The sequence below is a fragment of the Hydra vulgaris genome, chromosome 01 (genome assembly GCF_038396675.1).
Source record: "Hydra vulgaris chromosome 01, alternate assembly HydraT2T_AEP".
Classification (NCBI taxonomy): domain Eukaryota; kingdom Metazoa; phylum Cnidaria; class Hydrozoa; order Anthoathecata; family Hydridae; genus Hydra; species Hydra vulgaris.
Window position 1 is genome coordinate 34,637,324 of NC_088920.1, and position 18,731 is coordinate 34,656,054.

The following is an 18,731-nucleotide window of genomic DNA, read 5'->3' on the forward strand; positions in this document are numbered from 1 at the left end:
TATGAAATGTTATTACTACAAAATTTAAAGATTGAAAGTTAAACCGATTGAAAAGTTAAATCGAAAAGATATAAAGATTTTAAGATTTTTACTCGACTAAATCAACTTTAAGTCGATCAATAGGAAGGCGATAGTCAATTAATTCGACTATTAGATTTTTTAAAGTCAACTAATTTCGACTAGTCGACTTATAGTTGATTTAGTCAAAGTCAATAACAACACTAATTTTCTATAAATATGCATGTTGTTTTTAGGAGCATTCCTGAAAATTTAAGGTAGATCAGTAACAATATCAGATTTAGAACATAGTGTATGAGAGAAATAAAGTTTTATTTAAATCATATACATTTTGAATAGAGTATTTAGTTAATTACTATATAATTGTTACAATTAATAATTATTAAGGTTTTCTAGTTAAATATTTTGGAAGTCATTATTTGTACACGTATACAAATAAAGTTTAAATAATAGAAATTTTATTTGTACATGAAAAATATTTATATACTTTAATTTCTCTCATCAATAACATATCAATATATTGCTATGGGTGTTTAAATCACCTTCTTTTGAGGCACAACTGTCAGGGTTGCAGGATCGAATCTTTGTTGGGAAGATTCTTTATTTTTTATTGAAATGTTTTATTTCTTAGTAGTTTTATGTTTCTTAACTATTATAATCGTTTATTTATAGTTATGTTTATTATTTATTTTTATCTTTCAAAGTTTCATAGAATAAGTGCATAAATGCATACATTATTCGACTGATTTAGATGTAGAGTGTACATACATCGACAGACTTAAATAGGAATAGGCACTGTGGAGTGTACATACATCGACAGACTTAAATAGGGATAGGTGCAGTGGAGTGTACATACATCTACTGAGGGTTTAGGTTTGGGCAGGTATTCTTTAAAATAAAATAAAAGTATTTTAATGTTTATTTAAATTGGGTTTATAAATTAATTTTACTTGTATGAAAATAATATTTGGTTAAATTAAACAAGGATTTCAAGTGAAATCGTCAAAATAATTAATAATAACTTATATTTAAATATGCGCATACAACTAAGAAAAAATTAGTTGTACGCATGTACAAATAATGCCTAACAATTTTTTTTTTTTCTTGAAAATATTTTCAAAAGTAGAAACTTTCAAACATTAAACCAGTGATTATTGCAAACACTAAACCCAAATTAAATTAAAAAAATAAATTATTTTACTTCTGTACAAAGAAATGTTTTTCCAAAAAAATAATTTAAGCATATGCTTAAAGAAATATAGTTTAATTTATTAAACCAAGTTTTTGAACAAAATATTGAATGAAAATGCCAACTTAAAAACCATTTAAATGAAAAAATTAATTATACTTAAATTTTTAATAGTACACTAGATCAAGAAGCAATAAATTAGAAAAAAGCGTGGTATCTATACTCTTTAAAAATAACACGTCTTACCGCCAGCATGAACTTATTAAATAGTTTTCTATAACTAAATAAAGTGGTTTAAATATTACAATATTTGTATTTTTCCTTTTGCTTTTTTACTTTAACATTTTTAAGTATCAGTTAAGTAAAAACAATTACTAAAAGTAAATTTTATTAGTATTAAATTACCTATTTAAAAAGTGTGCCCCTCCACTCTGTATATAAAATTAACTGAGCAAGATTAGTAGAGGTAGATTAATCATATTTTGTGAAATATTTGAAGTTTGTTAATTAAAAACTCAAAAATTTTTCTAATAATAGTAAGAAAAACAATTAACCAAGCAACCTTCAAATTTTTTTAAAATAGGAACCACAGATGTTGAATTTTGCTTTAATAAAAACGCAAAAAAAACTGTCAAATTTTTTATGCAAAAGATTTTTTATTCAGCCATATGCTGAGATAATAATAAATATTGAAGAAAATTCTTACTATCTTGATTCAGCACATGATGCAAATAGTTATTTTTTTGCTGCAGGATCTTTTCAGTTTTTTTTTACTTTTGTATAATATCAAATGTTTGTATTGTATCTCATTTCTTTAACTTTAGCCTGAAGCATTTTGATAACTCTAAAAAGAATGTTAAAGAAGTTTTTCCAATAGCTCACACTTGTCTAATAGATTTATAACAGATGGAGTTCCAGAACTGTTGATTTAGATGTGTTCATAGAGGTACTTCTTGCTATACTAAAATGCTCTGAGATATTAATATATATTGAAGAAAACTCTTACAATTGTGATTCAGCACATGATGTAAATAGTTATTTTTTTGCTGCAGGATCTTTCCAGTTTTTTTTTACTTTATATCAATAGCCAAAAACTTACTTGAAAACCACATTGCAGTGATTATCTCCACAGAACCACTATTGAGATAAGTGTCTGTACCCCTCCACTTCGAAACCTGTGTCGTAGGCCCTGTTGATTACTTTCTTATTACTTTATAACTTGTTCATTCCACTATAACTGCAACTTAAACTTCAATTATAACTTGAGCTGCAAACTATAACAGTAACTTATGCTATTTTAAACTCTGCCAAACAAAAAAATCATAAGATAACATTTAAAAATTAGATATTGTGTTTAAAAAATAACAATTACAAACTAATGTACAAAAAATACTATTTTATACTAACGCAACCCTAACTTTACCGCAAAGCGGCGCCAGGGATAAGCCGAGTAGGGGCAGGGGGAGGAGTAGGTTGTGAGGCTCAAAAAAAATTTTTTTTGCGATCAGATCTTTTTAAATTAATTCGAGCCCAGTGTTATATTTAATATATATCATCATCACCATCATTATCATCATTATCATCATCATCATTATCATCATCAGCATCATTGTCACTGTTTCAATAGTACAAATAAGCATCTTCTTTCCTTAACTAAATCTCATTCATAAAATATGTAACACACTCTCTAAGTTTTTATACTTTTACCACTACCTTAAGCATCTACCCCTCTAAATGCTAATAGCTTATAATCTTCTCTGACAAATGCTGTTCAATACAACATTGTTACTAATTTCCTAATTTGCCTAAGATTACAGCTTCTTTTCTTATCTTGTTAGAGTCATATCACACATCCGTCTGATCATCATCTCCTCTTTCGGCAAATCCTACAGCATACAAATACTAAAGTTGTAAATATGTAAAACTAAATATGTAAGGATATTATATGCCAGCATCTAAATAAATATGGATACAAACATAAATTTTTAAATGCATTTGTCCTTATTATGTATGCATAAATGCGCATCTTACCTCCTGGATCGAGTTTTAACTTCCTGGATCCAAGCAGGTTTAGAGGCTTTTATTCCTTCTCTTCAGTTTTTAGTCAAGCCTCATTCTACTCCATTTTTCACTATCTTGAGCAATTGCTTTATTAAGTCATAATAATTTTTTCCCTTATTTTAACATGGACATCTCTCTTAAAAACAAATGTTCTTTTATTATTACAAGAAGCCAGTGTAAAAAGATCCTGTTCTCACTTTCAGAGAAGGCCCAAAAGCGCATTACAAATGTAGTTAAACCTGATTTATCTGCTAAGTCATCATTTTTCTACAAATACTATCATGGCCATTGCTCAGCTACCTTTCACATAATTGATGCCTCATTAGTTGTAACAGCAACAAAATTTTCTTAAGTAATTTTGTACTCTTTGTTTTTTCTTTTAAGAATGATATTTTTATATACACACACACACACACACACAAATATATATATATATATATATATATATATATATATATATATATATATATATATATATATATATATATATATATATATATATATATACATATACATGCATATATATATATACATGCATATATATATATATATATACATATATATATACATATATATATATATATATATATATATATATATATATATATATATATATATATATATATATATATTTATATATATATATATACATATTAGGATGTTCCAAATAACAACATTTTTTAAAAAATCTATGCTGCCACCCCCTTAATGTGTTCTATATGATAAAACAACACTGGATTAAAAATTGTTTGAATAAAAAATATTTTTAGGGGTCCTCCAAGACCCTTGAACATCAGACGGTCCCTATAATTATCAAAAAAATAGTTCTTCAAAAGTATATCATTTTGGGCCTCAAAAGGAGCAAAATTATATAAAAAATTTTTAAATAATCATTATTTTATAAAAAAACATCGCTAAAAAAAAAAATCAAATCTTAATTATAATCAAATCTTAATAATAAAATTATAATCAAAATTTTGTTAAATTCCCTATTTTTCGTTTTTTTTGCTGACTCATTGTCAAGAGCAGTGACAATTTGCTTAATGAGGCTTAACTTGATGTGCAGCGGTGGCATATACACTATATGAGGTTCTATCAGAGACTCCAACTTCACATTGCCCCTTTCAATAGAAAATTCAGCCCGTTGTGGCCAGTCGATTGTGCGATAATGTGCTTTAGTGACAGGGCTGTCACAGAGGCAGAGGAAACAAGGGAATTTCGTGAAACCTCCTTGAAGACCCATGAGGAATGATACCATTTTGAAGTCACCAATGACCTCCTATCTGTAGTTGTCATACTTTAATGCACTCAGCAACATTTTGACACTGGTGTAGTCCTCTTTGAGATGTACAGAGTGGGCCATCAAGAGAGATGGGTAGTTGTTTCCATTATGAAGCAACACAGCTTTGAGGCTCCGGAAAGAACTGTCTATAAATAGACGTCATTCAATAGATTATTGCCTGGAATAGACCAGCAATATCATTGCAGAAGCACAGCCCATCTGTGACTGAAGAAGTTAGAGAATCTTTGATACTGCTTTCTCTGATCCATGACTTGTATGCTATCATCAACCAAGTTCCACTGTTTGAGTCTGGATATCAGAAGCTCAGCATTCAATTTTGCAAGGTCGAGGTCCCAAATTAAATCGTTCACGTCTTTCTGGGTAGGGAAATATCTCCAACTTTATCTGTGGGATCGTAATCCATATCTCCAGTACCAGTCTCGCTATCTGACTTGCTGCTGTCTCCTAAAGATGGCCAATGTGGCCTTGGAGAAGTCATAACAGGCAGATTGGAGCTGTGTGGTACTGAGGTGATGGAAGAAGGTATGGATCTGAGGGGCATCTGAGGGGCATTTTTGCCGATGTGACGATTTTTTAGTTTTACCATGTAGAAGTAGCAGCTGCTTGAGTGGTCCGCCTGCTCTAGCCAAATTTGCAGGATAGCAAACTTCATGGCTCGCATCTCTCCTCTGTACCAACCTGTAACATAGCACATAATAATACATAAGAATTATATTATTTTTGAGGACAAGAAATTTCAAAATACGGAACAATTTCAAGATAGAATGTATTTGCCTACAGTACATGACTTATGACAAATCCTTGTAAATTATAATTCCTTGAAATGAACTAGATCTAAACATTGAAGTTTTATGAAAATAAATTAAAACATATCTAAGTGAGAAGCTTAGATGTGCCTTAATTTATTTACCTTCAACTGTTTTCTTGCAATATTTGCATGTGAAATGCGGTGCCCAAGATTTGTCTTGGTCCCCGACTGGCAAAAGTATGCCTTGTAGGCCTCGCACATTATATGACTTGCTTCCACGGAATACTTTTTGGCTTTTGTCTTTATGAATTATCCACACACGTAGCAGAATGAATCAGCTGGATGCAAACAACCAAATCAAAAAATTAACTTTTCTTTAATTATGAATTGTTATCCTTTCAGTCTGCATTAATACATTTTGGAATCTTGGTTCGAGAAACCTGTGGTTTTATACTTGTACAGCTACTTATGGAATGTTCAAGGACAATCTAGAAAGTTTTGAGAGTTTTATGAAGGTTCTGGAAGTTTCTTGAATGTTCTAGAGTGTTTAGGAGAATTCTAGAAACATCTGGACAACTCTAGTAGTTCATGAATATTATAGAAGGTAGCTTGGCATTGAAAGCAAATCGAGAATTTTTTTGAAAATACGCAATTTTCCAAATTTCATTGTCCATACCACATAAGCAAAGTTTTTCTGGAAAAACAGCGATTTCCTTTCTGTTCTAGATGTAACGGGTTAGGAAAACAAACTTTCAACCAAGGAATAGAATAAAAGTAAAAACTTGTTACATAGTGTCATTTTTTCTGGAAAGTTTAATTAACATGAACACAACTTGTCTTGGCACTTGCGGATCACTTTAAAACAAGTATATCTTTTATCAATATCTTTAAAAAAAAACCACAATGACGTCATATAGAGAAACTGTTATGAATAAAACCCGCATAAAATAAATTATGCAGTCTGCAAATTATATCTTTGAGAATCAAGAGACTCCGAGAACCAAGAAAAAAAGGAGAGCTTCAAATAAAATTTTAGTTTTATTTCTATGCATTTATTATTTAATTTTAATCAAAAAAATTTAGTCCAAATGTTTTTTTTAAACATTTTCTTTAACATGAACACAATTTAAATAAAATCTTTTTTTTTAAATAAAAACTTGTTTGCTTAAATTTGAATTGCATCACACAAAAAAAAAATTTAACCTTAATCCGCCTTAATATCCATTATTCCCATAAGAGAACATTGCAAAATAATAATAGTTAAATGAACTTAAATTTTGTAATTTCATAATTACACATTGTTATCTTTTATTTAAATGTTTCAACATTCAACAAATTTAACATTTAACGAATAAGGGTTAAAAGTACCAAACTCATTCATTCAAGTTTTATTTGCAAAAGCATTTTTTTTTTTAAACAAGAGAGAGAGCAAGTAATTACTTGCTTCGAGATATTTCAGTGCAATTTTTAAACTTTATAAATTAGAAAAGAAAATTTCTAAAAGAAGGGTAATGAACTTATGAACTAATAATGAACTTTTTATATATGAAAATAGGAAGAAACATGAAACAAAATAATATTTATAAAATAATCTATTGTTTTAACAAAAAGCAATCAAATATATACTAAAATAGAGTTTAAGAAACTTGGTCAAATGCAAGGTTCTTTTTAAGAAATTTTCTAGAAAACGCTACAATGCTTTAGTAAATTAATTTCAGAAAAACAAAAGTTCCTGATGATTGTTTTTCTGATGTATTTATAATACGTTACAAAACTTTACAATGTAACAAAACTATTACTTAAGTGCAACTTAATTAATGTAATTAATTAAGTTACACTTAACTAATAATAAGTGTAATCAATTACAACTATTTTATTTTTTTCAAGAGCTTTTTTATCTAAATATTAAAAAATATAAAAATATAAAAAAACGCACACGAAAATGCTGATCTTTTAAGATATAAACACGCCTCAGCAGGAATAAATGCACTCATTTATTCCTGCTGAGGTCTGTTTATATCTTAAAATTTTATTAAAAATCTTTTTTCTAATCATGACACCTATAACAGTTCTAATCAATTTTCATAATCAAATTGAATGATTTTATAACACCTTAATATCTTTTAACTGGTAACAAAACCTTTAACACAAAGTTTTCCCCATACATTTTCAACATGTAAACAAGGTCATAGAAACTTTTAGGCCAGCATTGCCAAATGTCTACTTAACTCCTGATTACCTTAATAATGAGAGTACCCTAGTTTTCTCACTACTCTTGTAGTGAGATGCCTCATTACAATAATAAAAGACTAATTAAAAAATGCAAATTCTCTCAAATTAGCAACAATTTACAATTAAAAAAATGAAAACATCAATTTAGTTTCCAAACCTTTATTGTTAATAGTTGGCACAACAAAGCTATCTTAATGCTTAATTGAAATAATAAAACATTTCCAACATAGTTTATAGTGGTTTTTCCTCTTAAAAAAAAACAGTATTGCAATACCAACTTTTATCTAAATACAGGTTTACTTATACTGTAATGCATATCACCTTGATAGTGTAAAATCTTTTTAAAGAAATTTCATACATGAAGTGATGTTCCTACAATTTTTTAACATCTTTTGAAAATTTTTAAAATTTAAAAATTTTTAACTGACCTTTAACCAACAAGACTTGTGTCTTAGAATAATTTAACATAATTAACAACACTATTAGCAGTACTACGATTAATTTTGCGTATATTATCTGATATTTTTGTAAATTATATTTGATACATAATTAGTATCATACAGATGTATAACCTTAAATATGATAACTACCAAAAACTAATTAACAAATACACTATAATGAAAAATATAATGAACAAATAGGACATGGGAAACTAATATTGCAAACATACTGATCTTAATCTTAATATAATAAGAAAAAAATTAGAAAAAAAAAACTTACTGTTTTTAACTATATATTTAAAATACATAATAACACAAAGTTACCTGAACTGGAGTTTGACCGTTTGCGTCAATTGCTGATGCATCTGCTCCTGCATTTAAAAGCATTGCCACAATATCATTACTGCCATTCGAACATGAAATATGTAAAGCAGTTAATCCTGAAACACTTCTAGCATTGACATTTTCTTTTATAACAGAATCTTGTAAAAGTTCTTTTACTGTATAAGAATTTTTTTCTTCACAAGCTAAATGAAGTCTTGTATCTAATCCATATTTTAACGCATATAAAGGAGCAATTTTACCTACACAAAAATCTACCAATTTGCATGGAAGACCATCTGAAATTACTTTATAATAAGAAATAAGCATATCAAGACCTTGGAAAATTGGTCCATTGTCAATTGAAAACTTATTATCACCTAAACAGTTTATTTGAAAATGCAATATTTGAGATCTAAAAACCATTGAGAGCACATAATCTTCAGGAGCATTTCTACAATCTCTGATCAGAAAAAATCCATCTCTACCACCCTTTCTAAGGAGAGCTTGCACAGCAACTTCACGTGTAATTTTGCCATGATACCATAACAACGCATCACAATTCTTTGACATGCTACCAATTTGACTTGAGCTTATATTAAAGTTCTTCCATTTAATATGTTATGATCCAACATCTTTATTTCAGGATGACTTTAAATATTAACTGAGAATCAAGTAAAAAAAGTAAAAAGAAAAAAAAAAGTGTTATGATTAAATATTTATATTTAATCAAAACTTTCAACACCAACTGAAAGGTTAAGGAGTTAAGGTTAAGGAGTGTCAAGGGTTTAAGGAGATAGTAATTCAATTTTAATGTACTTAAATGACTTACTTTTGATTATTTGAAAGGTTCCAAATATTACAAAAAATTTATAAACTAAAAAAAGTTATAAACTTGTAAGAATATTTGTTTGTTTTTTTAAGCCTAATTTTACATTTTTCAGACATAAGTTAAACTTAAAGTCCTATTTATAAATGATATACTTTGTAGAAATTTCAATAATAATGTGCAAATTCAAATAATTAAAGATCTTAAAAATCTCTGAATGAAGTACAATTTATATCACACAATCTGTTTATTTTGACCAATAAAGCAATATGAAATACCAGATCAATAATAAAAAATCATAATACACCTTATTAATGGTAAAGTTTAATTGAAACTACATTAATTTAAAAATTCATAAAACTAAATGCAAATTTACTTTTTCAAAAAAGACAATATAGTGTTTGTTTAAAAAAAAGCAATACAGAGACAAATGTTTGATTCAAAACCAAAATAATGAAAAACGAAAAAAACTAAAAATAAAACAATATAAAACTTTGCTAAATAAATTAAAATATTATCAAGTTACTGGTGTGCACAGTTTTGTTTATTCCTAATTAGTGACCGTAAGCCTTGCACCTTGCATCAAGACCCCTCGCACTACATTCTCTAACTGATGTATGCAACAAATACAATAAATGTAAATGTAGCCTCCTGATTATAAAAATTATATAAAAAAACACAGTTTTTAAAATAACTCTTACAATTTTAAGTTATATAAATTGTTTATAAAAACAATTATAATTTAAAAAACCTGTTCTTAGAAACCAAGTTGCTATTAGTTACTATTTCTATAAAACAAAAAAAGCAAAATGTTTACAAAAAGATCATTTAAGTATAATATTCTACAAAATAAAATAATTATTTGCTTTTTACTCAAGACTTTTTAAATACTTTCTATGTATATATAGACAAATAAATTTATAAAAAATAATATTAATGTATAAATTTCGTTTTCAAGATCCCAGCAAGCAACACTTTGCGGTTGATAGATCAATGTTGATGAACCTATAAACAACTCATCACACAAGCATTTTTAAAAATCAATTTTATTTTTCATTGCAAAAAAAGTTATGAATCAATACATGATCATAAATTTCATGGTGATGTAATTTTACACTACTATAAAATTTATACTTCTTTAGTAATTATTCAACTCTTCATTATTGTTTTTAAGTTGTTAATAATAACTAAATCATAAATTTCAAGGTAACAACAATTTTTTGTTGGAACAAATTACCTCAAAAGAAACTATATGGATTAATTGGTGGCAACTGACTCATTCTATTTTCAATAACTTGGTTACTTTTTTTAATTTTTCTAACTAAATATAATTAGTTGCACTTAAATAATTGAACTTTTGCTTTCAAAAAAGAAAATCAAAAAATTATTTGATGTTATTAACATTAAAATGATTTTTATTAACATTAAAATGATATTTTTATAACCAAAATATTTTTTATAATCTTAAATATAAATTCAATTTATGTTATTAGCAACAATGTTAAAATGTGTAATATCATTAAAATAACATACTGTTGCTATTAAAATAACTATTATAAATATTACTTAAACAAATATATTATTTGTTATCCAACTTTTCTTGCAGTTTCTTGAATTCATCATTATTTATTTGATCAAGCTCGTCTTCAACTTCTTCAACGCCAGTGACTTCTGGGATATAAAATTGCATCATATTTTGAACCCCATTTTTAAGGGTCACAGATGAGCTGGGACAGCTTGAGCAAGAACCTTGTAGTTTTAATTTTACAATACCTGATACACTGTCAAAACCTTTAAAAATAATGTCTCCACCGTCTTCTTGAACAGTTGGTCGTATTCTAGTATCTAAAAGTTCTTTTATCAACAACACAGTCTCATTGTCATCTTCTGTTGCAATAGTATCTTGAGCAGGTACATCATCAGTTAAAACAGGCAAATTACTAGCAAAGAAATCCATTATTACTGCATAAATGTCAGGTTTCAACAGCACCCATGAAACATCGTCATCATCTGATTTTGATATGGTAATAAAATCTTTACCAAAAAAAATAGATCTCACTCCTTTTATACGAAATAGTTGACGAGCTAGCGGGGAACGATAACCATGAGAAGGAGTGGGAAAATCAACAGTGCCACTATCAAGAACTTCACATCCTGGAATAAACTTGAGACTGTTAGGATTTGGTGTGTCTTGAACACGGATAAACATATTTCGAGCAAACAAAATCATTGGGTTATAAACATTTGTTTTGTTATGCAAAAATAATACAACATTTTTGTTATTAAAATGAATCATTCTGTTGCCATTGTTCAAAAAACTCTTTTTAAAAATTATGCCCAAAAAATATGTAACAGGTCCTTTAAAAATCATTCTAAATCCCATAGTGCATTTGAATTTGAAATATTATGACTATTTTTATTATTATTATAAAACCAAAATAAAGTAACACATTTGAAACTTCTTTTTTTAAATAATACATTAGGCTTGAAAATAATAACTGAAACCAAACTAGTGTAATGTACACAGCTTTTTAGTTAGCAAAGCTAACTGAAAACCAATTTATTAAAATATAGAGTATAATATATCGTCAGTATACAAGGGAAATACACTTTTCAATTTTTGGTAGTATGGAGTTATTTATACCACTATTTAGTATTTTAAAATCTCTGTCGTTTGATATACCACATAAATTTAATAAATCAATTACTAATGAGTTATTAAGACTTTTTATTTCAACTATTACACAAAAACTTATTATTTTAACTATTACACAAAAACTTATTCGTTCATTATCTCAAAATGATGTTTTTGGTGCATTTCCCTTGTATACCGATGATATATAGTATACAAAATTAATAAATATAATATAAAAAATATAGTAATAAGAGTAAATTAAAATTGTACAAAAAACTAATGTCGGTTACAAAATTAGAAAAAAATACAAAAACAAAGTATTTATCAAAATAATCAAAACAATAGGATATATAAAGACAAAAAATATTTCAAAAGCTTGTTTTATATCAAAATATAATAATATAATATAGTGTATATAAGTAGTGCATTATAATGTGGTAATACAATACATTGTAGAGAGAGTAAGCATGCAAGAACCAAAACAAAAAAATGTAAAAAAAAGAATTAGAAACCAAGCAAATACTGCTGTTGAAAAAAATACTTGTGCATCATACTTCTTGATTCTCCAGCCATTTATAGCAGACAGTAAAAACAATGAAGACAAAAAACTCCATTAGAAAGTGTTAAGAAAGATTTGAAAAATTGCCACAAAAAACAAATCTTAAGTGAATGAAAACAAAAAATCATATTCAGACATTTCACTTGAATATGATTTCTAGACATTTCACTATGAATATGAGGGAGAAAAACCTTTTCATCAAAGGATACAAGTTCTACCAGAAAGTTTTAAACATAGCTTTTGTTTGAAGAACAAAACTATATGTTTAAATATATTATAATATAGTATAATTATATTAACGCTTACATTGTTGTAAACTTTAATTTAGTAGACAGTTTTATTTAGTAGACAGTCTACTATATAAAAAGCTAGAGAAAGTTAAATGCAATTTTAAATTTTTAGAATATTTTGTAAAATTAGGCAATTTTTACTGTATTAACAATTAGTTTTGTAAATAAATTAAATATAAAATTTGTCACAAAAGCATTTTTTATATGCTAGCATTTAATAAAAAAATCAGACAGTTAGGGTAAAAGAAAAAGAAAAAAAATTTATAATGCAAAAGAAAAAAATATATGAAAATAATAATGCACATAAAAATTAAAACTTTCGTGTAATCTTTTTATAATATCTCTTTATTTTTTAAGTTATTTAACGACTTATAACGCTAGTAAATAATGCCTACAAGACGATGTACCACCTATCTTCCTATTATATTATATTATAAATAATTAGAACTAAATACAAACTTTTTAACTAAATGTATCTAATTTACATTTTAAGAGGCAATATTCAAACAACTCAATAACACATAAAATTAATGTGATTTTTTTATTATTATTAATTTGGTATTATCGACGATATTTAGTCATGAGTTTAGAGAATCTAAAAATATATTGAAATATACTTGCACGGAGATCCAGAAAGTGCGTAGAAACATATGCGATTAACGCGTAAATAGATACACATTTTAAAACTATTTTTCTAGTTAAAGATAACGCTTTTAACTAGGTCCAGATAAGAACATTTTAGTTAAATTTTAATCTCGTGGTAAATTTAGATTATTAAATTTTTAGATCATTTTGTTATATTAAAAACAATCCGCATTTATGTCCATTTCCGTAAAGTTTGTTTTACTTCCGCTGACGTGATTCGCAGTGCCGTAAATCTCTAAAGAAAAATGACAACCTATTAGTTCTTTCGGCACCACAATGGTGCCGAAGGATTGCAATGATGTAATAAGAATAAAATTTAAAAATAAATTTGATCTTAATTTTTATCAAGTTTATGCTTTATAATTGAATAAATAAGACTTTTTATTCTTGCAAATTTAATATTAATATTTTATTGTTTAGAAAATTTGTTAACTTTTTAATGAAAATTTTTAACTTTTGGTAATAGGAAAACTTATTATGTTGTAATGCAGCAGTGGTACTATTGAAAAGCGCTTGCTTCCTAAGCGTGAACCATCGAGAGTTTAATCTCCACCCCAGACCTGACAGTACCGCACTTAACTGTTTCTTCGTGATTTCTTGCATAATAAAAAGACTTGGTTGAAGCTGTTCTGGTGAAAAAAAAAATGATTTTTTTTTTTTTAATGTGGTTGAAACCGATAAGTTTGTATAAAAGCTTTCATACTGGCATGAAACGAAGAGGCTGAAAAAGAGATTCAATTTTTAGCTAAGATGCAAAAGATATATATCTTTTGACTTTTTTATGATGAATCTCAGACTAATATATTAGTCTAAGATTCATCACAAAAAAGTTACAAAAATATCCCCGTAAGTCTTCAGACAGTATTAAGAACTACGTTTAAAAGCTCAGAAACATACCAAACAGACTTACGTAAAAATGAGTTTTTTTGAATAAATAAACCGTATTCAATTTTCTTTAATTGTGTATTTCCCTTCAATTGTGTATTTCACTTTCTAACATTCCTCGTTTCAAACAAGGATATAGATCTTTCGGCAAGCTGGTTATCATGAAAAACTATCTTTGTTGCACAATGGGTTAGGAATGACTGCGTTTCTTGAAGATTCTTTCCATTGAACTATATTTAACCAAACTTTGCCCTACAGTGGCTATATATATATATATATATGTATATATATATATATATATATATATATATATATATATATATATATATATATATATATATATATATATATATATATATATATATAAGCATTTTATTATTATCAAAATTAAGATTTAAAAGCTTCAAGGAATTTTTTTTTCACTTCTCATTTAAACAAAACTTTTTTTAAATTATATAAATAATTATACATAAATCTTTAAATGTTATATAATAATAATAGTTCTTTCTAAAGTTTCTTTTAACCTTTATTTATACACACATGAACTTGGGTAACATATTTAAATTGCATACATTATTAAAAATTTTTCTTTTTTTTTCAAGAAAAACATTGTTGAAATATTTTTCGTCAATATTAAAACTATTAGTTTTCTTTTTATAATCCTAATGAATTTAAATTATGTTTTGTGAACTCAAAACATATAATTAACTATGAGCGAGACTAGGATTTTTCAAACCGAGACGAGACCGAGACGAGAAGTTAGTACTTCTCGTGAGACCGAGAACGAGACGAGACGAGAAATTTAACAATTTTTCAAAACAAATTTATTAAAATCCAAGTAAAAAAAAAAAAATGTAAACATGGTTTTGACAAATAGACACAAATGACATTTGTCAAATGTAAACAACCTTTTCAAACATTAATTCAGAATTTTTTTGCCAAACTTTTCCAACAAGACAATGTTTTCTCTGATTAAGATGATTTGTTCTACTTTTTCTGGGTGTAAGTTGTGTCGGGATGATCGGACGACATTTCCATCTGAGCTAAAAACTCTCTCTGATTTAGTTGAACTTGCTAGAATAGCTAAAATTTGTCTAGCTAATGAAGTTTTGGCAATGTATTTGAATGCAATTTCCACCAATCAAGAATTGGAAAGTCTTTTTGGCATCAGGGAGATATTCATACTGGCACATTTCGCTTAAAATAGGATTCAGTTAAGATGTTGACTCTTGTGTTTCAAGTCTGACGTTTAACTTGCGCTTTAGTTTTGAATGAGTGGGACAAATCTGCTGAAAGGACTCTGGCAACAGGTTGGCACTCAACATTATTTTTAACCTGTGAGGCTAACCATTCTTTTTTTGTTTGAAATTTTTTGAAGAGCTTCAAGTGAAGTCCCTTTAAAGCAGGATTTAAGTAGTTTGCTGCAGCACTCAATAAGTTTCCAGTGTGACAAAGAGGAAATCTTTTTTCAATGCAGCTTTTCAAGTTTTTTGCATACAAGACACCGGAGCCATTCTTTCCATCCGTCTCAATAAATTGATCAATTTTGTCATGGATTAAATAAAGAGAATCGGCGACAGTGTTAACTGTTGGAATAGACTCAGCCGACCACGTTTCTGTAGCTTCTTTAAGTGGTGCTAAAAATTCTACTGCTCCCTCGATTGATTTCAACTGTGATGCACCGATGGTCTTTGAAGAAAAAATATCTTTATTTGCACATAAGCTGATAATTGCACTCTTTAGATGTAGGACAGAAGCCATGCAATCCAGTTCACTGGCAAATCAGTAGGCAAATTTAGTTCTTCTAAGAAAGAATCCAGCTTTCCTTCAATTAAGATACCTGTGTGTCTGCCTGGGAACTGTTGGACATGGGGTGTCCAGTGATGTAGTCTCCAATTTTCATCAATAGCATGAAAAGTCCAAGAGATAATGCTGTCCTGAGCTCTAGAAGTCCAAAGGTCAGAAGTAAATGCAGCACTTTTTAGATTTGGCGTAATCTCCGTTATTATGCTCTTCATTCCAGCTTGAACTTCTCTTGACCGAATTGAAAGCTTTCTTAAATATGATGCTCTGTGATGAAGGCTCAGTTTAGGGTTTGCAATGTCAAACAATTTCTTGAAACCTCTTCCTTCGACTTCTGAAAAGGATGCCAGATCAGTTCAAAAGTAATCCAGCATTGCAGAGTCAAACTGTTTTTGAATGGAATTGTCTTTGTCATATTTGGACTTTGTTTCAAGCATTTCGACCATGGTTCGTTGTTTCTTCTTAGGAGGAGGAAGAAGAGAGTCGTCAGTTTTTTCAGAATACTCAACGTAATCTTGGCTGTGTTTTTTTTCGAGGTGACGATAAAGTCCGCTTGTGTTTTCATCTTTTGTTTTCAAAGACTTTTTGCACGCCTTGCATTCAGCACCGTCACTTGTTTTTTGAAAATATCTCCAGATTTTTTTTTTCTTGGTGACTTTTTTGATCGTTGAAAAAAGGCAAGAATATTTCTTTTCAATATGAACAATATGTGTCAAGTTGAATCCCACTGGTAAACTAATGAAATTCGAAATTCGAAAGTGCACCAATTCCACTGGTAAACTAATGAAATTCGATAGTCGAAAGTGCACCATTTTATACAAAAAGTTTTTGTATTTAAAATCTAATTAAAAATATTTAAAATCTAATCAAAGTTCTTTAATTGGATTTTTAAAAAAAAATCTAATTAAAAATTTAGTTTGTTTTTGTCAAAAACAAATTAAATTTTTAATTAGATTTATTAAAATCACGGAGTCAAAATATTAATTAATTAAAAAAATAAATTATTAAGCATTTTGTAAATTATAATAATTTTTAATTTGGAAAATAATATAATATTTCATTCTCGTTCTACTTCTCGCGAGAATTTTCTATTTCTCGTTTTTCACGAGAAGTCCCATTCCTCACGAGAAACGAGACGAGATCTCGCTCATGGTTACATATAATTTAGTTGCCCTTTTTAATTATAAACACAATTTCTCTGGAAATTTTTTGATTCCATCGCATAGTTGTAATTTTTGAAGCAAAATGCGTTCTTTATAGAGAATACGAAAGAACAGGTAAAACATCATGCATATCAAATACAAGATTTGGTGTCGTTTATACTATGCAGAAATAAATAAATATTGTATTTTCAGAGAAAAAGATTTAGTCCATAAAGCTAATATTATTGCACAGTTTTATACTATTGTAAAGACAGAAACCAAATGCTGTAGTTCTGTTTCACCACTATTACGATCAGATAGTTCTTTTAGCACAGATGATTCTGAAAAATTGCATCTTTTAAACAATTTCAATTTAATTCTATTTTTGTTACAGATAATGGTATTGCACCAGTCTTATACAGTTTTGTAGTTTTGTCCCTACAAAACTAAACCAAGGTTCTCCAAATTACCTGATGGAACCCAGCAATACTTCTAAAATCAACCGTAAATGCCATGGCTATTCCACTTTTCATACTGTTCGAATTATCAATTTCGAAAAATACCTCAAGGGACTGTTTTGGGACCCCTCTTATTTTTAGTTTTTATAAACAATGTAACTTTATGTATTGATGGTAATTGCAACATTAAGTAGTTTACTAATGACAGCAAGTTATATCAAGCAAGCAATGATGAAAACAACAAACACCTTATCATTACCTCAAATAAATTTTCAGAATGGTCAAAAGTTTGGCAACTTAATATAGCAACGAAAAAATGTTTTCAACAACACTATGAAAATAGTTCTTTATCATTAAATTCATACTCAATGAACATTGATACACTTAATGAATCTAATAATTCAATTCAGTTTTTAACTTGTTTTTCTCGGTGTTACATATGAGTAAATTTATATTACCTGTATCACCTCCTTGTATTACTTATTTTAAATGAAAATAAACCAGATAATAATAATAATGATAAAAAAATATATAGTAATAAAAATGAAAAAAAATAATTGTATTTAATTAAAGGTATCATTAACATTGTTATACAATATAAATAGATGCAACTCCATTAACAACAATAATCATTAGAGTCAGCACAAATGAAAAGCAACGAGTTTCCTGTTATGCAGGACTCATGAGCCCAAGAGTGACACTTGGTGCATGGAATCCAGACTTCCTCCGGTTGACTTTTCGAAAACATTTTAAAACAAATCAAACAAAAAACTCCTCTAGAACAGACCGATTCAGATATATATACTATTTATTATTATTTTTTAATTATTTGCATTTAAAAATAAGAAATACAAAAAGATGATCCAAGTATGTTCATCAAGCTTTATACAGCATATGTCCCAGTGGGCACGGTACGTTTTTAAAACGTTTTTAAAACGTTTTTTAGACGTTTTTATAAGGTTTAAACCAAATAAAAACTTCCAAAAAACGTTTTAAAAACGTACTGTGCCCATTGGGGTGAGGCCGATATTAGAGTATTGTGCACCAGTTTGGAGCCCTTTTTTACAAAAGGACATTAAAAAGTTAGAATCAGTTCAACGTAAAGCAACTAAACTTGTTCCGCAATTGCGCAACATGAACTACAAATCAAGTCTGGCAAATCTTGGTCTCAGC

At 27.9% G+C, this 18,731-nt stretch overlaps 2 protein-coding genes across 2 annotated transcripts in view; both read right to left on the reverse strand.

The window, feature by feature from the left end:
- LOC100200602 (tyrosine-protein kinase HTK16) overlaps positions 1–8,966 on the reverse strand; it is a gene marked incomplete at its 5' end in the record, with an annotated part of 52,634 nt that extends 43,668 nt beyond the window's left edge. The window contains 1 exon segment of the mRNA NM_001309752.1: positions 8,316–8,966. Coding sequence (NP_001296681.1) covers positions 8,316–8,885 — 570 coding nt within the window.
- Positions 8,967–10,462: 1,496 nt separating this feature from the next.
- LOC100208943 (NFU1 iron-sulfur cluster scaffold homolog, mitochondrial) lies at positions 10,463–11,591 on the reverse strand. The gene has a single exon (XM_065787980.1). The coding sequence runs from the start codon at positions 11,522–11,524 to the stop codon at positions 10,721–10,723; it is 804 nt and encodes a 267-aa protein (XP_065644052.1). The 5' UTR covers positions 11,525–11,591; the 3' UTR covers positions 10,463–10,720.
- Positions 11,592–18,731: the final 7,140 nt, after the last annotated feature.